Below are 21,671 nucleotides of genomic sequence, written 5' to 3' on the forward strand. Positions count from 1 at the left end.
CGACTCAAGGAAAAGTTCAAAAGTAAAAATTTAAAAATATAAAGAATGTTACTTACATTTTATCACAAAAGCAAAACTAATCTTTTATTTCTTTTTGATGGACTGTGGCTTATTTTCATGAAATTGATGGCATATCTTATGTCTGCACTTCAAGAAATGATAGTTAACTTTGACCAACATTTTTTCCAACTATGAAAATCAGAAAATCATCATTCTGTGATTCCACATGAGTAATTAAACAAACAAACAAAACCACCAGCCAAATATAAGCATTCATCAATTAATCTTCAAATTCTTTCTTTTTTTTTAAATTTATTTATTTGACAGAGAGATCACAAGCAGGCAGAGAAGCAGGCAGAGAGAAAGGAGGAAGCAGGCTCCCCACTGAGCAGAGAGCCCGATGCGGGGCTCGATCCCAGGTCCCTGAGATCATGACCTGAGCCGAAAGCAGAGGCTTAAACCACTGAGCCACCCAGGCGCCCCTTCAAATTATTTATTTATTTAAACAATAGTTTTAGGGGTGCCTGGGTGGCTCAGTGGGTTAAGCCTCTTCCTTTGGCTCAGGTCATGATCTCAGGGTTCTGGTATTGAGAGCCAAGGGGGTCTCTGCTTGGCGGGGAGCCTACTTCCCCCTCCCCCTTTGTCTGCCTCTCTGCCTACTTGTGATCTCTCTCTCTCTGTCAAATACTAAATAAATCTTTAAAAAAATAAAAATAAACAATAGTTTTACATTGTTTTCTAGCATTTCTCTTTGGGAGGGGGACTTATCTACATTGTTACAAAGTCAAAACTTTTAACAAGCAAGTTACCCCACAAACAGAATCACCACTGGACTATTCAGAAGACTTGAGAGTTCTATGACATAACTGACAACAGGCTAAAGTTTAAAAGAAAGGGAATCAGTACTAAGCACAGCATTGTGGAAAGGTTGAAACCTTTGGGGTTTAGAAAGAATGAATTTCTAGTTGTGTATCTCCATATATACAGCTTTTGGACTAACCACTGCATTTTTTCTTTGTATGAATAAATATCCCCTTTCCTTTGACAAAGTTAAACAGCACTAAGAAGGCATCTAAACATTCCATTTGGAGTTATGACTATATAACTTCAAGTTTATGTAGAAAACACCCAAATTTAACCTTAAAGAGTGATGCATAATCATTCCAAACATGAAAATGCAATATAATTATACCCTTAATGTTGAATGTATAATGAGTTTGTGTTAAATAATTCTGTTACTCACCTTAGTTTTTTTCCCTATTCCATCTGTTCAGTAATTTGCTTTTTAAAGAACATATGCTTAGTGGGAGTAAATAAGACACCACAGAGATAGAGTCTCCTCTTATTAATGACATCATTAAATCTGCCTGTTTATAGTCTCAACTATCTGACCTCATGGCCTACATGGAAAAATGGATTTGTTTAGTTTATAATCCTCACTGTGTGATTAGTAGCAATTAACCAGACAGATAATAACTTGATGGATCTTATTGATCTTTAAAACAAAATATGGTGAGATTACATTTTCTGTTATTTTTATATGTGTGAGTCTTTAATGTTTCTTCATGATTAAAACTGAAAAACATAAATCTCATGTATTTATTTCTATAGGAAAACTAAATTTGAATTATGCAAGTCAGATTTCTACAAAGTATTCAGAAACATAGCCCCTGTTTAAAAAATTAACCACTCTAAAAAAAAAAAGAAAGAAAAAGAAAAAAAATTAACCACTCTGATCCTAGTGAACTTACTATTTTCCAGGTTTTAGATACTTTTTATAATAGCAAGTTCATTTATAATTTCAACACTTAGAATCTTGCCTAGGTACAAACAATTGTTACTTCTCCATTCTCTAAGGTTTTTGTAATTTTATAACCTTTGGGAAGGCTTCTTTAAATACCAAGCAGCTATAAGAAATACATTTGCACGCTGTTAGTGCGAAAGTAAACTGGTATAGTCACTATGGAAAAGAGTATAAAGCTGCCTCAAAAAATTAAAAATAGAACTACCATATCATCCACAAATCTCACATCTGAGTACATGACCAAATGAAATGAAAAGAGGATCTCAAAGAGATAATTTCACTCCCGTGTCCATTACAGCACTATTTCATAATAGCCAGGACATGGAAAGAACTTAATTGCCCATCAGTGGATGAATGAATAAAGCAAATGTGGCATATAAATGCAATGAAATCTTACTCAGCCATGAAAAAGGGAAAGAAATCCTGCTGTTTATGAGAACATGAATGAACCTTCAGGGTTTTATGCTAAGTGAAATAAGTCATACAGAAAAAGACAAATACTGTATCATATCAGTATACATGGATACATGGAATCTAAAAGTGCTGAACTCAGAAACAGACTAGAATGGGGGTTTCTAAGGCCAAGGGGTGGGGGAAATGGGGAAATGCTAGACAAAGGGTACAAACTTCCAATTACAAGATGAATAACTTCTGGGACTATAATGTACAGCAGAGTGATTACAGTTATTTATACTGCATTATATATTTGAAAGTTGCTCAGGGAGATTTTAACCATAAAAGGGGGGGGGGCGCACCTGGGTGGCACGAGCAGTTGAGCATCCAACTCTTGGTTTCAACTCAGGTCATGATCTCAGGGTCATGGGATCGAGCCCAGAATCGGGCTCCAAGCTCAGTGTAGAATCTGATTGGGATTCTCCCTCACTCTCCTCTGCTCCATTCTATCTCTCAATCTCTCTCTCAAATAAATAAATAAATTTTTTTAAAAAGTGGTAATTACGTGATGTGAGCTAAGCTGAAGTTCTGGTGGTAATCATTTCACAATATATATAAGTGTGTCAAACTAACACACTGTACATCTTAAACTTATACAATGTTTTATGCCAATTATATCTTAATAAAGCTGGGAAAAAATACTTTGTACCACAAGACAATGTTAGTTCACTTTCTTGACCTTATTTCTTTTAAGTCCCCAGACTTCCAGTGGGAGCCATTTGGAGTTTCAATTAAAGGGAGCATTTTGATTACCACAGATATTCTACCCCAAAATTTTAGTATATACAAAAAGGCTTGTCTTCACATTCATCTAAGATTACATAACAACAGGCATCTATTTAAAGGATGAGGTTAGTGGGGTCTCTAAAAAGAGAATGAAATTTTCTGGCACACACATTTTTACAAAGGAAATACAGTATTATTTATAAGCAAAGTGTTGAGTCAGCTTGTGTTCTTTGGTTAGTTAAGTAAGCAAAATCATACAATCGAGTACCAGCCAAGTCGTAATTTCCACTCACAACATTCTTATTCATGGATTATGCTGTAAGAGTTAATATTATGCTCAGGGTCTGCTCTAAGAGTAATGTATTAAGGATTGGTTCTTTGTGTTTGTTTAATTTAGGCAAATTTGAATGCTATGCTATTTTTACTCCCTAAACAGGTGTTAATATAGAAAGAACCCATGCCAGTACAATATTAAAAAAAGAATACCAACCTGGGGTTCAAAATTCCAATTATAGTTTGAATTTCTTGTTAAGTAATGTAAACTGAATCTCAGTTTACTTATTTACTATTACTTATTTACTTATTTACTGACACTGAATGAAGAAAATATTCAAAGTACGCTTTATAGGGTTCTTGTATTATAAGAGATAGTGATTTGTACTTGGTAAAATTGAAAGCTCTAGATAAGTATAATTATCATAGTATTTATTGAAATGTTCATGATAATTTGAAAGGAAAATCACCATGGCTTAAAGCCTGAAAGTATATCAAACATAATAATACATAATAAACAACAGTAATAAATAAAATTTTAAATAATGAAACAAAATTTTAAAAAATAAAATTTAAACAATAAAACATAAACAGTATTATATATACACACAGTTTAATGGATTAAGTATATTTAAATTTTTCTTCTTCTTCTCCAAAAAGCATAAATTACATCATCGCATATACATCTAATGTGTCAAGGAGAATAAATGATATAAATTGTCAGTTCCTAAAACCAGTAAGTTCTTCAGCTTTTTCTATAAATATTCTGACAGAGTCCTTAGATATATTCAAATGTTTAAAAGTAATAAGAGCTCAAAGAAAAACATTAGACCATTTTTAAAAGGAGAGGCTGAGGAATTTTAAAGTTATCATAAGTTTGCAAATCATAGGTACTTACAATTCTTTCATAAAACCGCCATGAAATGGTACCGTTCCTTTGGCTATTTACTTGTAGAGAACGCTACACCAACTGTCCTGTCCTGTTACTGACTCTTCTGTTTATCATGGGTGTCAGTGCCAGGCACTTCTTACCTCTGGCAAATATGTAAAAGAAGGAATTTACTGGTCTTTCAAAATCATTCCGGGAATGATCATGTAACATTTTCACAGCTTTTTCTGAAGGAAATGTGTTTCATATAGAAGTTTTTAAAAAGTTGCTTCTTATTTAGCAGCTTAAAAACCAGACATTCACTGTTTTTATGTTTTTATAAAATTATAAATTCTTGCAGATTCTCTACATATATGATTCTTTTAAAGTTTTAAGCAACACCTCACTAGACAATTCAATTAATCAACAGATGCTAGTGCTCAGAAACACATCTGTAGGATATTTAAGAAAAATCTTAAAATTGGGGCGCCTGGGTGGCTCAGTGGGTTAAAGCCTCTGCCTTCGGCTCAGGTCATGATCTCAGGGTCCTGGGATCGAGCCCCGCATCGGGCTCTCTGCTCTGCGGGGAGCCTGCTTCCTCCCCTCTCTCTGCCTGTCTCTCTGCCTACTTGTGATCTCTGTCTGTCAAATAAATAAAATCTTTAAAAAAAAAAAAAGAAAAATCTTAAAATTATCTGTAGGATGATAATTTGAAGAAAGTTGGGTAAATTTTTAAAAATCAGAGAAAAGTTCAGGTATCTGATTTTGTAAAAAGGGGAAGCAAACAGGCACATTTCCCGCAGAAGCCCTAAGACTTCTATTTGTTCAAGCCAAACACCATTTCCCATCATAAAAACCCCAAACAGCCAATGGAAGCTGATACTTGAGTTACATGGCTCTACCCTTACCAGACCAGAAGACTATGGCCCTGAAGTGAATGGAGTAGCAACTGAAAGGTTAGATTTTATAGTTCTTTTATAAATCAAAGGTTATCTTTGTAACAATTCAGAGTTTTTTAAGGATGCTCAAAATCAAATACAGATTATTCAAATAATAGCAACAGAAACTGTGGTCCAAAATTACATGTCCCATTATTTTCACTCACAAAAGCATTATTTCTTTTTCCACTTGTGCAGTATTGCCTTTGATGCAAGCTATAGCCTCAAATAAACTGAGGGCTTCCACTGGGATTTCCTTCCAGTGTTGATGGGAACCAACAGTCTACAAAAGAGTTCTGTTTTTCACCTACATCTCTCTCCACAACAAAACCTCTTTAAAAGGATGTCTATACTTTTTTCTCTACTTCCTTACCTCATATCGGCTCATGAGTCCACTCCCATTTGGCTGGCACTTTTTTTTTTTTTTTTTTTTAATTTATTTGACACAGAGAGAGCACAAGTAGGCAGAGAGGCAGGCGGAGGGTCGCGGGGGCACGGGGGGTGGGGGCAGACAGGCTCTGTGCTGAGTAGAGAGCCTGATGCAGGGCTGGATCCCAGGACCCTCAGATCATGACCTGAGTCAAAGCAGAGGCTTAACCCCCTGAGCCACCCAAGCGCCCTTTGGCTGGCACTCTTAACCTTACTGATACTGTCCTACACTTTCATATCACCAAATACCTTTATGTTGCTCTGGATAAGAAGAGACCTTGTCTCTGTTCTTATCTCACTTGACTTCTTAGCACTACTCTAAACATCTGATATTACCAATTCTGAAATATTTTCCTGGAACTAGATTCCTACCTATCATACCTTCTGGTTTGCCAAGGGAGCCACAGTTTACCTCTGTTGTCCTTGCTTTAGTATAGTAGTTGAGTTTTAGTAAAACCCAAATCCCACCACACCCCTGCTTCCTTCTCCACGGTGTCTCACGTTGCATAATCAATCATATGGTCACCCTACTGGGGTATTACTGCCCATTTTCTTTCTTTCTTTCTTTCTTCTTTTTTCTCTTTTTAGATTTTATTTATTTGAGAGAGTGATTGACCATGATCGGTGGGGAGGAGCAGAGGGACACAGCAGACTCCCTGCTGAGCCGGGAGCCTAACTCAGGGCTCAATCCCAGGACTCCAAGATCATGACTTAAGTCAAAGACAGACGCTTAACCAAGTGAGCCACTCAAGCACCCCAGGCCATTTTCTTTATATCTCTCCTGGCTATCTAATTAGGCATGTCAAATTTGGCAATGCCAAAAACAAAATCTTCACTTCTCCTCCCTTAGTCTTCCCATCTCAATAAACAGCCCCAGGAAAGCCAAAAATCTGAGGGTTAACTTTGATTCTCTTTCCCTCACTGTTCAAATGTCATCTAAAATCGATGCTGAATCCATTTACTCAATCTCCATTACAGCCTGGGTCAATCTGTCCCTCCCACATATACCACCAGTACAGTCTCCCTGCCTCCGCTCTCATGCTGCAATCCAATCTCTGCTAAACACTTCAACAATGATCGTTTTTTTTTTATTTTTTTAAGATTTTTTTTTATTTACTTGACAGACACAGATAGCGAGAGCAGGGACACAAGCAGGGGGAATGGGAGAAGGAGAGGCAGGCTTCCTGAGGAGCAGGGAGTCTAATGCAGGGTTCCATCTCAGAACCCTGGGATCATGACCTGAGCCAGCTGAAGGCAGATGCTTAACAACTAAGCCACCCAGGCACCCCATACAGTGATCATTTTTAAATATAAACTCAATCAACTCATTCTCTGTTGTAAATCCTCCAAAGACTTCCTACAGCTTTAAGAGTAAATCCCAAAAGTTTCATCAGTGCATAAAAAATCCAACCAGACTGGCCCTATCTCAGTCTCAGACTCCTTTCATAAGCCTTCTGTGCGCTAGTAACACTGACTTTCTTGTAGGTCTGTTATTCATAAGCCTCCCAACCTTAGGGGCTTTGCTTTTGCTGTTCCCCAGACCTAGAATTCCTTTCCCCCTGTGCTTTCCTCTTTCCTCATCACTCAGATCTCAATTTAAATATTAACTTCTCATAAAGACTTTCATGGATATTGTCTAAAGCAGCAAACCGTTTGCTATGACATCACCCTATTTTAATTCTCCTCAAGGCATTTATCACTGTTATTTTTCATTTTTTTTTTTTCTGGCTGTTCTCACAAAACCCGCCTTCCACCCCACCCCTCCTCCACTCCCTAGAATCAAAATTCTGGGAAGAAGATACCTCGCTAGTCTTTCCACTGCAGGATATCTCCCAGCTTCCCACAGGCACTCAGGCCCAGGCAGGACTATCTTGTCAGAACAGGAGGGTCCCTGGGAGCAAATCTAGTAACAAGGCCCTTTAGCTCCTGCAGCAGAGACCACGTGGACTAGGATTCCCCCACCAGCCACCGTTCCAATAAATCAGTCTAGAAGGAAAGAGAACTAAGGTGGTAGAGCTCCATTAGTATAGACGTGAAATTAAAAGAAGAGTAATGTTAATAAGGAAATACGGGTCGGCCCCCATCTGTTGGGAAGGTTCTTCAGGCTGCACTTTGGCCTATTGGGAATGGTTTGCTTCATGCACTTCTTATATTTTAATTAAAAGGTAGAAATACAATTATTCTTATTCTCTAGTTCAGATTAATAGTTGCAACATCACCCCACTATCCTATAATTCAAGCAAAGTGCTACTTTTGCTTAAAGGCAGAAGCAGTCTAGCAAGATAGTGCTGACTACCTGGGCTGATTCCTAGCTTAGCCATTAACTGGTCAAGTGTAGAGCAAGTGACTTAACCTCACTCTTAGACCCTCATCTGTAAAATGGGGCAATATCACCTACTCAGGGGTTTAATATGCTACTATAAAGAAAGTTCTCAGCACAAGAGTCTGCAGCATAGAAATTGCTAAAACTTACTGAGTATTCTAATGCCCCAAAAGAGAACATAAGCAGGCCTTTGCAATAAATATTTTTGACAGTGAAATTAATTCTAAGCTATCCCTTTTAAAAAAGTGTATCAGTTTTTAAAATGTAAATCTATAATTTATTAGTCAATTTACACTTAAAGATACAAACACAAACACAGATGCATACTTTTTTTTTTTAAGGCCTCTGGGTGAATCACATGGAAAAATTTTGAGATTTGTCATGAGGGCTTTTTCTAGATCAACTTTCTCAGTGTGGCTTCCTCTTGGAAAATAATTAATAATTCAACATTAATTCTAAAGCCAAATATGATTATTTTCCTTGGTTCCTAGGATATTGGGTTACAAGCTCTACAAAGACACAGGTATTATGATCACTGCTTAGTACGAACAGAAGTTGCAGTTCTATTCATTCCGGAATCACTCTACTTTTGTGTATTTCCATCTTAGTGCCTTATTTAGAAGCCAAATGATATTTGCCCTAGGCGGCCCTGCCCATGTCTCTGCCGGGTGAAGTGGAAATCCAAACGGCAGAGTAAGCAACAGATACAGTGGAGAAGCTATGTTTTCATGAAGACATGCTGTCGCCTTGTGAGGTCTCTGGGCAAGAAGTAAATATGATTCTCAGTCAATAATTTGCTCTTCCACTTAGTCAAGCTCCAGAATAGACACCCTTTAAGAATACCTTGCCTGTGATGTGCATATTTTCCTCTGGGCGTTTCCTTCGTCTTGAGAGAATTTTAAATAGATACATGCCCCCTCCAGAATTCTACCAGCAGTGAGCAATCTGTTTCCTTCCATAATATTCTGAATTTCATAATGTTGCATTTTAATTGTGAAAGTAACTTTCACTACTTTAAAATCAAAAGCACAAAAATAAGATTCAGCACCTTACATGTAGATCATAATGAATACCACATAGAGAAAAACAGACATTTATCTTCTTTGCAGTGATTAAACTTTTTTTTTTTTAATCAGAAAGGCTTTTATTTTTTAGGTGCCCTATATTCACAGGAAAAAAAGGAAAAAAAAAAAAAAGAAACAAAAAGCACAATAATGGTCTATGTCCCCCAAAAAAGTACATGAATACTAATGGATAAGGCTGGAACAGTTCTGTAAAAAGTCACTAAAAATAAAATTATTATCAACAAACTGTAGCAGTACTGAGCTAACATTTTGCAGAGGGGCTAGGGGCAGAGCAAGAGACAGAGAATCTTAAGCAGACTCCACACCTAACTCATGAGCTGAACGTGGGCTTGATCTCATAACCCTGAGATCATGACCTGAGGTGAAATCAAGAGTTGGATACTTAACCTACTGAGCAACCTAGAAGCCCCGAACATTTTAATTTTTAGATAAAAGAATGATTTGGCATCATCATGAGCCCACATACTGTGCACTTTCTGCTGACCAGGCTTTTTGTAAAGTGCTTCTCAAGCATTCCTTCCCTCTTTCTCATAATAAGCCAAACAGGCATTCTACTGAGATACCTAAGAATAGGAACAATTTAGAGTCAATGAGGTACCCAGGAGGCAGTATTTGAATCCAGAACCTGTACTCTAGCCATTAAACTTAGAGTCTAATTTAATTTCAAATGTGCACCAAATTAAATTTTCCACCCTGATTTTATTTTAAAGGCTTGAACTATGAAATGACTTATCTATAGGCGCTCTGTACTTAAATGTTAAAAAAAGAAAAAAAAAGGGCATGAGGTAACTACATGCACAGGGAAAAAACAATAAAACTGACTTATATGCAACAGACATCAAGACCATAAGAAGGTATTCAAATCTCACTGTTGCTTTTTTAGAAAAAATGTAAAAATCATTTCCTAAATAATTGACATTATCAGTGTATATATTTTTAAACTGAACAAAGCCATGCATTGTTTTCTTAATAGTTTTCTCTTTAACCTCAGAGAAACTATCCAGTAGAAAAAAAGGAATTTTTATCCTTATAATTTTCATTTAAACAATACTTCTAATTCCCTTGTTACTTTGTATTGCCTTTTATGTTTTATAATTTAAGATTTCCATAGATTATGGAAGTAGGAATACTCCTTTTTTTTTTTAAGACGTTACTTATTTATTTGAGAGAGAGAAAACATGAGTGGGGGGAGGAGCATAGGGAGAGTGAGAAGCTGAGCAGGGAGCCTGATGTGGGACTCCATCCCAGGACCCTGGAATCATGACCTGAGCCAAAGGCAGATGCTTAACTGACTGAGCCACCCAGATGCCCCAAAAGTATGAATATAATGTCTCAGTATTATTATGATTATGTTTTAAATGTTATCAATAGTTCAGTAGATTGTCTAGTTTTTCAAGATTATTTTCTTAAATTATGCAAAGGGAAGATTAAGCCTTCAGCACATGATTATGATGACCGTGTGTGGGGACTGCCACACAACAATCCAACGGGTGTCAACATGCCACAGGTCTTTCAGAGAGACAGGACAAACGCCTCTTGGGTTGGGACTGTGGCCCTCAGCAGCAGTGTCAGGAGCACATGTTCTGGCCACCTGGATAGATCCAGATACAAAAAATCCAGACACTAAAATCTCTTCTTCCTTCCCAGACATTCCAAACACACCCAAGATTTAGATCAGACATTTTAATTCAAGAGATACAAAGTTAAAACCATCAAATACCAGGGGTGCCTGGGTGGCTCAGTAGGTTCAGCATCTGTCTTTGGCTCAGGTCATGAACCCAGGGTCCTGGGATCGAGCCCCATGTCAGATTCCCTGCTCAGTGGGGACCTGCTTCTCCCTCTCCCTCTGCCCCTCCCTTCCCCCCTGACCTCCCCACCTTGTGCTTTCTCTCTCTCTCTCTCTCTCTCTCTCTGTCAAATAAATAGAATCTGGGGGGTGGGGGAGAACCACCAATCATTGGAGTGGATGTTGTCACACATTCCACAGGTGCTGAGGCAGCCGGAAGAGGGGGTGGCAGCAGCAAGACTAAGATCCAGGGCAAGCCCAGGATCTGGGCAAGAGACGCAGCAGGTCCAAGTGGGCCACCCTAACCTTCTATGGCTTCCTTTCTCTCCTCAGCTCCTGGTGATCTCTCTCATTTCACAGCATAGACATCACTCAACTCTTAACTTCATTCATATTAATTTTATAGACTGACTAAGATGCTAAGTTTTCATTAATGCATGTTTTATATTCGCAAATAAGATCCTTGAAGAAGGGAGCACTATCACCATAGGCACAGCACATGGAAGCTACTCAAACACTATGCATATAACCCTAGATTGTCTTACTGATCTATTTTTGTGTCTGTATTTTGAATCTCTAATTAAACTTTAGTTCCTTTCTTTAAAGAATCCACAGATAGTTCTTTAGTCCCACAAGTTCCCTACACATTGCTAAAGCATATACACAGTTCCCAATACACATATTGTGCACAGATATGTGCATATCTGTTGTCCAAAACACTGGTTCTCCAAAAAAGGCCAGTTCTAATGTTAATTCCTCTGAGAAGACACCCCTATTTCTCTCCTCCTTCCTCCCATTGAACGCCCTAGTTCCCTGTCCTATGTTCACTGAACACTTAGAAAAGGACACTCACTTATTACACATCATCTATTTCTCATCCTACGTTATGGATCATTTAAGGCAAAAAATTAGTCATTTTCATTTTTTTTTATTCTATCAGTACTAGAAGAGTCAATAAGTTATTTTAATAATGAATATAAAGACTAAATTGATATCTAAGGAAAAGTAGTCAGATATTCATGAGAATATTTCTAGAAGATCCCATGAAAAACTGAAGTAGTTAAAGATTTAAAGAGTTGGGGCTTTTGTTTGTTTCGTTTGGTTTTTGTTTGTTTTGTTGTTTTTAAAGACAAAGCTCCTCATGATTAACAGGGGACAGAGCCTCAACTTCCAGCAGGGGTCAATACGGAAAGTCACACCAGTTAACATTTTTCATGTGAGCTAGGAGCTCCAAAAGTGAGAGACAATGTAACTGCTGGTAGTTGCTATGGTAGCAGAAATAAACCTTGTACAGATATTCCGGTCATCCTTTAACTATGCTTTCTATTTGCTGGGGGTTTTCAGCATTGTTTGAGCCCAAGATAGGGGGGAAAAAATCTGTGGCTTATTCTCCAGGAAGAAAATAGGAAGCTGATACATGAATTACAGCTGAAGTCTTCTTTGATTAATAAATAGCTAGAGGAAATCCCCACCCCACCCCCAAGAAAGGGCTTTTTTATTTTTTCACCAGACAGATATATAACGGGCAGCTGAAGATAGTGAAATGAAGCAGTGACAATAAAAAAATAAGTCTAGCTTTTCAGAAGAATATATGCCTTAAGTTCAATTGAGAGTTTTTCTAAGTATACAAATAATTCTTGTTAACAAAGTTGACCGTACTGCATGGAGAAATGAATTGGGAATATTCCAACACATGGATTAAAACTCTAGGGACCTGGAGGGCTCCTTCCACGCTTGGGAGTCCCTTTTTTTTTTTTTTTAAGATTTTATTTATTTATCTGACAGACAGAGATAGGCAGAGAGGCATGCAGAGACAGAGGGAGAGGGAAGCAGGCTCCCTGCCGAACAGATAGCCCGATGTGGGGCTCGATCCCAGGACCCTGGGATCATGACCTGAGCCGAAGGCAGAGGCTTCAACCCACTGAGCCACCCAGGCGCCCCTGGGAGTCCCTTTTGACTGCCATGTTCAGCAAGATATTCTACATGCACAAAGAGAAAGGACTCAGGCTAGGTAGTACAAGAAATGAACTAAAATATGCAGTCCTGCAATAAATACACACAAAGCAACTCAAGAGTCATGACAAATAAAACAGAATATATGGGGCACCTGGGTGGCTCAATGGTTAAAGCCTCTGCCTTTGGCTCAGGTCATGATCTCAGGGTCCTGGGATCGAGCCCCGCATGGGGCTCTCTGCTCAGCAAGGAGCCTGCTTCCCTTCCTCTCTCTCTGCCTGCCTCTCTGCCTACTTGTGATCTCCATCTGTCAAATGAATAAATAAAATCTTAAAATAAAAAAAAAAAAACAGAATATATATCTGGGTAGAAGTATGAAGAAAACATCCCAGAGGAGGTGAGGGTTGACATGGTTTTACAGGAGGTTGATTATAGACGTTGAGATGGAGTGAGAGAGAAATTTGGAAAACTGCTTATGTGAGCAGAGCCAGGCATAAGGGGACTCAGAAAAGAGCAAGTAGCTCAGTTTACGGGTAGACTAGCAGGAGTGGCTCAAATAGTCAGTGATAACACTGACAGCAAAAAAATGTCTTAAATCACTCCACAAGGAGCCTGAATGAAGTCTATTTCGTAAATCCATACCTCTCAGCCTCAGATCCCTAATACCTGTCACCAAGTGGCTTAATGTCACTTTTCCAGGTCCTATCTCATCAACCCCTACCCATAGCCCTTTCAACAGGAATTCTAGAATTGCTTTCTAATTCCCAAGAAGCTTTCATAGACTGCCTTTTCCTCAGTTATGCCATCTCCATCACAGACTTCAACATGGCAGATCAGGGAAAGGGAATGGAGTCAGCATCTTCCTAAATCCCTTCTGCACCTTCCACAGGAATGTGTTACTCTAGCTCAATAGCAACACTCTTCTTCCTCCAAGGATTGGCCATCTAGGTATATTTCCGCTTTATCCATGTTAATCACTTAACCCCAGGTCGCCTTCTACAAACACTGAGGAACTTGACGTCTGACTCATAGTAAACTTACCCTTCCTTTTGCTCTTACTTAAAATTTCAGAACTCACATTGATGGTCCATCAACACCCTAAGTTCACTGACTTCTTCACACTTGCACTCCATCACCACAGGGCCTTGTAATTACCTGAAATTTTACATCATATATGTCAAACTTTAATATCCTATCCTGATTATAACTTCTTATACCTTTCAAATCCTGTACCTACCCCTCAAATAAATACCCTAGCTTCATTTACTTGCCATCCACAATATATTACTTGGCTAAACACCTGAGTTACACTTGCAACTACAATCTCAATTATTTTGCATTCTTTATCCTCCAGCTTATACGGCTCATAAAACCCCAAATTGGAATTACTAAAATAACAATACCTTTCCTACTCCCATATGAATTGACCCAAGAAAGTAAACCCTATAAAATTATTTCATTGACTTCAGACTGTCTTCTTTTATGATTTAGTCTTCTAAATTTCTGTAAGCAAACTGGAAATAAACTATCAGCATTTGAAAATGTTTCCTTTTTTATACTGAATAAAAGTATCAGCCACCATAACACACACTTATCAGTGGCTTTCCCAGCATCAATTTCATACTTCTCGCACAGTCTGGCAGTCCTGGTAACTAGCTGGGATTGATTCCCATTAACTAGCCATGTAAGTGGGCCCTAATTACCCTAAAACGAATAGCAAAATCTCACAACCTTACTACTGAGATTGACAATAACTCAGGACCAAATCAAATAGAGGCTGGCATCACTCTAGCCATGGGCATAGCTATGGAGACAGTCTTCAAGCCGGTCCAGAGTGCAGCCCAGGAGTCTGACAATCAGAGTAAGAGACCTCGTGAAGAAAGACTGATGTGCGGATGTGACATCTAGAACTGCTGATCCTTTGTGCAGTCGTGCATCAGAAGGCCTGTGTTCACACCCAACTTTCCTCTTCTTCCTCCTCTCCCTTCTTTTAATCTAGAAAAAGGTGATAATGATAGCTTTCATGGAAGTTATGAAAATGACAAAAGATATATGCAAACACTCTACCACTGGGTTATCTGGGCCCACTTTCTCCCTCCAGTAGCACCCATCAGCTGGAGAACTGAAACGGGAGCAACTACAATTTAGGCTGATTGGTTTTATGGTTGGTGGCTGCTGAACAAAAGTCTATCTAGGGAAAGAGAAAGCTTGAAACTGAGCCAGCTAATTGAAGAAAGTTAAAATGACTGACCCTAGAATTTAGACAGAAGAGAGAAACAAATGCATGAGAAGCCAGATGACCAGAAAAATAAAAAATGTTAAAAAAAAATACATAAAAAGCAGAATAGGTGAAATAGGAAAGAAAAGAGAATAAAAATTTGTAGAGTGGAGTTTCTGAATTTATCTTATCAGGGATATGCTAATTCCAGTTAGTAACAAAAGAGATGGTTTATAGGAGTACAGAAGTTCTAATTAAAAACGAAAACATTGGGGCACCTGGGTGGCTCAGTGGGTTAAAGCCTCTGCCTTTAGCTCAGGTCATGATCCCAGGGTCCTGGGATTGAGCCCCGCATTGGGCTCTCTGCTCAGCAGGGAGCCTGCTTCCTTCTCTCTCTGCCTGCCTCTCTGCCTACTTGTGATCTTTGTCTGTCAAAGAAATAAATAAAATCTTTAAAAAAAAAAATTAAGATAGGTGGCAGATGAGTCAAATACCCTATCTTAATAAAGATCATGATAACAGGTAGAGGGGACAGACGAAAAAACTGTAGGAGATGGGCAGCTATGAATGTGGTCAAGAGTATTTGGCCGATGGTATGAATCCCCAAGGCAGTGAGATTCTTGATTGATTGTGCCCTCGCTTCCAAGAAAACAGGATAATATGAAGCAAAAAAGAGGGCATAAGGAAAAACCAATATTAATATTACCTCTGTGCCCAGGAGGATAATTATCTTCCAAAGGAAAAGCAATCTTATTTAAGAACAAGAATAATGAGAAGAGGTAAAGGGAGATGGGAAGTTGAGGCCATGTCTGTCACAGAGCATAGACTCAGAAGGTAACAGCTATGCATCTTGTAGCCAATCCATTAGTGGTGGTGGCTAACCCATTAATTTTCTAAACTCTATTTTTAGCCTTGTATTATTTCTATTCACATTTCAGAACAGGTGAAAATATAAGATTAATTTAATTACTACTTAATTATCTACCTGAAAACCTATAATCAACAAGCCTACCTCTCATATCAAAATCTAGATTGTAATTGCAGATATTCTCTCTGCAATTACCCCTTTTATAGGACATTTTCAAAAATGAGTAATCACTGAGTACAAATGGATAATTCTCTATTAAGATTATTACTTACTTTCTTATCCTTAAGTTGATGGATGTTTTACACGTACTGGGCTGATTACATAACTATGAACACTTCCAAAACAGCCAGCTGGAGTGAGTGTGTGTGTGTGTGTGTGTTTTCTTTTAAGCTTACCAGGTTTTTTTTCCTCCTTATACTCAAACGCTTTGAGAGGAAGCAGATGAAGACAAAAATACAAATATCAAGATAGAAATATCAAATAAATTACTCTTTGTAACTAAACATGAACAAAGAGACTCCTTCCATTTTTTCTCTTAACCGTCAATAACTGGTATTATATTTGCTTACTAAATATAAAAGCTTTTTAAAAAATGGAGAGACTACACAAGGAACTCAAGAAAAAAAATGGTCTATATAATATAGCCTCCATCAATGTGGGGAAAGTGCTTTGGAGAACTCTCTACTTCTCTCTAGAAACCAGTTAAACTTTTGACAGGTTTAAGCATCTGAACCAAAAATGCTAAAAGACAGAACACTAGCCTAGAAATTTCTTTCCACACTCTGCAAAATCTGAATCCTTCTAGTGTACTCTCCACATGATAACTCTCTTCAGAAATCCCCAGGAAAATGCATAATGAAATTACTTCAATTCAGGAAAAAAAAAATGTATGTAACTATATATGTATGTTTATGTTGTAAACACTTGATTATCTGCAGCTTATCTCTGAAAGAGTCCTCTGAGAAATATTCTTCCAAAAATATAATAGATTTAGAGCACTCTCGCAGAGTTATAGCTGCTATTTTCTGGCATTTAGGAATTAAAAACTAGAGAGTAGCTCTAGCATCCGCTGTTGCACCTCCTATAATAATTACTCAAAATTAAAAAAAAAAAAAAATCTTCCACAGGACACATGAGCAGAAAGGCCAAAGGTGATATTTTTCTAAGATGTTAAAAATATAACAGCTTTATTGTGATATAATTCACATATGGTAAAATTTACCCATTTGAAGTATAAAATACAGTGTTTTTGTAGTGTATTCACGGAGTTGTGCAACTATCAACATAATCAATTTTAGAACATTTTCATCACCCCAAAAAGAACCAAAGGTGATATTTTAATGAGGACTGGGGGGAAGGAAAGTCAGGAAATGTGGCCATGTAAAACAAAGTAGGGTCTCATCCATCACTAAGATCAATGTTAAGGAGCTTACTGCCTGTGTTTTCTTTTAGGAATTTTATGGTTTCAGGTCATACATCCAAGTTCTTAGTCCATTTTGGGCTAATTTTTGCATATGTTATAAAACAGTGATCCAGTTTCTTTTTCTTTTTTTTTGCATATAGCTGTTTTGTTTCCCCATTGTATACTCCTGCCTTTGTCATAGATTAATTAACAATATATGTGTGAATTATTTCTGGGTGCTCTAATTCTACTCCATTCATCTATGTGTTTTTCTCCCAGGACCATACTTTTTAATTACAATAGCTTTGTAGAACAACTTGAAATCAGGGAGCATGATAACTGCCACTTTGTTCTTCTTTCTCAAGATTACTTTGGCTATTAGAGGCATTTTGAAGCCCTATACAAATTTTAGGATTACTTGTTATAGTTCTGTGAAAAACACTGTTGATATTTTTATGAGGATTCCACTGAATCTGTAGATTGTTTTGCATGGTATGGGCATTTTATCTTTTTTTTTTTAATATTTTATTTATTTATTTGACAGAGAGAGAGAGAGAGATCACAAACAGGCAGAAAGGCAGGCAGAGAAACAGGGGGAAGCAAGCTTCCCGCTGAGCAGAGAGACCCATGGAGGCCTTGATCCCAGGACCCTGAGACCATGACCTGAGCTGAAGGCAGAAGCTTAACCCACTGAGCCACCCAGGCATCCACGGTATCGGTATTTTAACAAAATAAATTCTTCTAATCCATGAGCACAATATATCTTTCCATTTATTTGTGTCTTCAATTATTTTCATCAATGTCTTATAGTTTTCAGAGTAAACAAGTCTTTCAGCTCCTTGGTTAAATTTATAACTAGGTACTTTATTATTTTTTTATGTAATTGTAAATGGGATCATTTTCTTAATTTTTCTTTCAGCTAGTTCATTATAAGTGTATAGAAACTCAACAGATTTCTATATGTTAATTTTGTATCCTGCAATTACTGTGTTTTTTTTTTTAAGATTTTATTTATTTATTTGACACCGAGAGAGAGAGAAACAGTGAGAGAGTGAATACAAGCAGGGAAAGTGGGAGAGGCAGGCTTCCTGCCCAGCAGGGAGCCCGATGCGGGGCTCGATCCAAGGATCCTAGGATCATGACCTGAGCTGAAGGCAGAGGCTTAACCACTGAGCCACCCAGGTGCCCCGGCAATTACTGTTTTTTAATTCTAACCATTTTTGGTAGAATCTTTACGGTTATCTGTATGTGACAGCACTCTGAAAATCGTGGCAGTTCTACTTTTTCTTTTCTAATTTGGATGCCTTTTATTTCTTCTTCTTGCCTAATTGCTTGTTTAGAACTTCCAAAACTATGTTGAAAAAAGGCGGTGAGAATGGACATCCTTGTCCTGCTCCTGATCTTAGAGGTAAGCTTTCAACTTTTCAATGCTGAGTATATCAGGTGTAAGTTTGTCACAAATGGCCTTTATTACATTGAAGAACATTCCCTTTATGTATACTTTGTTGAGAGTTTTTATCATGTGTTAAATTTTGTCAAAGGCTTTTTCTGCATCTACTGAGATGATCAATGTGGTTGGTGTATCATGTTGACTGATTTGCAGATGTTGAACTATCCTTGCATCCCTGGAATAAACCCTATGTAATCATGGTGTATGGTCCTTTTAATGTAGTTGAATTTTGTTTGCTAATATCTTGATAAGGATTTTTGTTCATCATGGATATTGGCCTGTAATTCTCTTTTATTGCCCGTCTGTCTAGTTTTAGCATTAGGGTAAATCTGGCCTCGTAAAATAAGTTTGGAAGCATTCCCTTCCCTCTAATTTTCTGGAATAGTCTGAGAAAGACTGGGATTATATCTTTGAGTGTTTGATAGAACTCACCAGTGAAGTCATCTGGTCCTGGACTTTTGCCTGTTTAAACTTTTGATTCCTGATTCAATCTCTCAAGTAATCTTGATCTATTCAAAAATTATTTTTTTCTTCACAATTCAGTCTTAGAAAACTGTGTTTCTAGGAATGAATCCATTTCTTCTAGATTGTCCAATTTGTTGGTATATAATCATTAACAGAAGTTTCTTATGATCCTTTGTATTTCTGTGATACCCGTTGTGACTTCTCTTTCATTTCTGATTTTATTTATTTAGGCCCTCTCCTTTTTTCTTGATTAGTCTGACTAAAAGTTTGCCAATTATGATTACCTTTTCAAAGAAACAGTTCTTATTGCGACTGATTTCTGTTTTCTTTTTTTGCACCTATTCCATTTATTTAACTCGGATCATTATTATTTCCTTTCTTCTACTACTTTTGGGCTTCATGTCTTCTTTTTCTAGTTCCTTTAGATGTAAATTTGGACTATTCCTTTGAGATTTTTCTTATTTCTTGAAGTAGGGCTGTATCAATATGAACTCCCTTTGCTGCATCCCATAAATTTTGGAATATTCTGTTTCTATATTCCTTTGTCTCGGGATGCTTTATTTCGCTTTTGTTTTTTTTTGTTTTTTTCATCAACCTGTTAGTTGTTTAGCAGCACATTATTTAGGCTTCATGTGTTTGTATTTTTTTTTCCAGTTTTTTTTCTTGTAACTGATTGCTAGTTTCATACCACTATGGTTGGAAAAGATGCTCGGTAGGATTTTAATCTTAAGTTTATTGAGATTTGTTTTGTGGCCTAACATGTGATCTATCCTGGAGAACGCTCTGTTTGTACTTGAAAAGAATGTGTATTCTGCTGTTTTTGGATACAACATTCTGTAGATATCTATGAAATCCATCTGGTCTAATATGTCATTTAAGACCAATATTTTTTGTTTATTTTCTGTCTGATTTAACCATTGATGTAAGTGGGGGGTAGTAAAGTCTCCTACTATTATTGTATTGCTGTCAACTTCTCCCTTTATGTCTGTTAATATTTATTTCATATAGTTACTTCTATGTTGGGTACATAAATGTTTACAAATGTTATATTCTGTTGTTGGATTGATCTTTTTATCATTATGTAATGCCCTTCTTCGTCTTTTGCTACAATCTTTGATCTAAAGTCTTTTTTGCTTCATATAAGTCTTACTGCCTCAACTTTCTTACCATTTACATTTGCATGGAATTTCTTCTGCCATTCCTTTCTTTTCAGTCTGTGTGTGCCCTTTGAAGGGAGTCTCCTGTAGGAAGCAAATAGATGGATCTTGGTTTTTTTATTCATTTATTTATTTTTATTTAGTTCATTCACTAACCTTGTATTTTTTTATTTGAACATTTAGTCCATTTACATTTAAAGTATTTTTTGATAGTATGTACTTACTGATATTTTAACTGTTTTCGTTTTGTTTTTTTGTTTGTTGGTTGGTTCCTTTCTTCATCTCTTGTTCTCTTCCTTTGAGGTTTGATAGCTTTCTTTAGTGGTATGTTTAGATTCATTTCTCAGTATTTGTGTGTGTGTGTGTTTATCTACTATAGGTTTTTGGTTATTATGAAGTTCATATATAATAACCTATATATAGAGCAGTCTATTTAAGCTGATAGTCATAAGTGTGACTGCATTCTAAAAACACTACATTTTCATGCTTGGGTGGCTCAGTCAGTTGGGCACCTGATTCTTGATTTCTGCTCGGGTCATGATCTTGGGGTTGTGGGACTAAGTACCAAATCTGGCTCCATGCTCATCAGGGAGTTTGCTTGGAATGCTCTCCCTTTGTCCCTCCCCCTGCTCATGCTCTTTCTAGCATAAATAAATCTTTAAAAAATAAAAATGCCATATATTTTTAAATACTGTATTTTTACTCTCCCTTGACAGTTAATGTTCTTGACATGTTTTACATCTTTGTGTTTTATGTATTACTTCCTGATTGTTAATTTTACTACTTTTGTATTTTAACTTTCATACTCACTTTATAAGTGGTTGATCCACTACTTTTACTATAATATTTGTCTTTACCGGTGAGATTTTGTTTCTTTCACGTTTTCTTATTTCTAGTTATGGCTTTTTCTTTTTAGCATAAACATGTCCATTTAACAATTCTTATAAGGCCGGTTAAGGGGTGATGAACTCCTTCAGCTTTTGCTTCTCTGAAAAACTCTCTCACTCAATTCTGAATGACAGCTTTGCTGTGTAAAGTATTCTTGGAAGTTTTTTCCTTTGAATACATCATGCCATTTCCCTCTAACCTATAGTTTCTGCCCAAGAAACGATCAACTTATTTAGAGTCTTATGGGGTTTCTTTCTTCTTTTTTTTTTTTTTTTGAAGTTAGTGCCTTTTTTTTTTCCATTTTATTTATTTTTTCAGCGTAACAGTATTCATTCTTTTTGCACAACACCCAGTGTTCCATGCAAAACGTGCCCTCCCCATTACCCACCACCTGTTCCCCCAGCCTCCCACCCCTGACCCTTCAAAACCCTCAGGTTGTTTTTCAGAGTCCATAGTCTCTTATGGTTCACCTCCCCTTCCAAATTTTTTTTTTAATAAACATATAATGTATTTTTATCCCCAGGGGTACAGGTCTGTGAATCGCCAGGTTTACACACTTCACAGCACTCACGATAGCACTTACCC

General features: G+C 37.2%; 1 protein-coding gene across 9 annotated transcripts in view; it reads right to left on the reverse strand.

The window, feature by feature from the left end:
- Positions 1-21,671, reverse strand: part of COBLL1 (cordon-bleu WH2 repeat protein like 1) — a 168,473-nt gene that overhangs the window by 91,020 nt on the left and 55,782 nt on the right. Inside the window, exon 1 of one of the 9 annotated variants that reach the window (XM_046018453.1) lies at positions 4,155-4,223. The exons of the other annotated variants lie outside the window; for them this stretch is intronic. Within the exon in view, the coding sequence (XP_045874409.1) occupies positions 4,155-4,165 (11 nt within the window). The 5' untranslated portion in view covers positions 4,166-4,223. Of the gene's footprint in view, positions 1-4,154; positions 4,224-21,671 lie in introns of those variants that run through there. 9 annotated transcript variants of the gene reach the window in all.

This window comes from Meles meles, chromosome 9 (genome assembly GCF_922984935.1).
Source record: "Meles meles chromosome 9, mMelMel3.1 paternal haplotype, whole genome shotgun sequence".
Lineage (NCBI taxonomy): Eukaryota > Metazoa > Chordata > Mammalia > Carnivora > Mustelidae > Meles > Meles meles.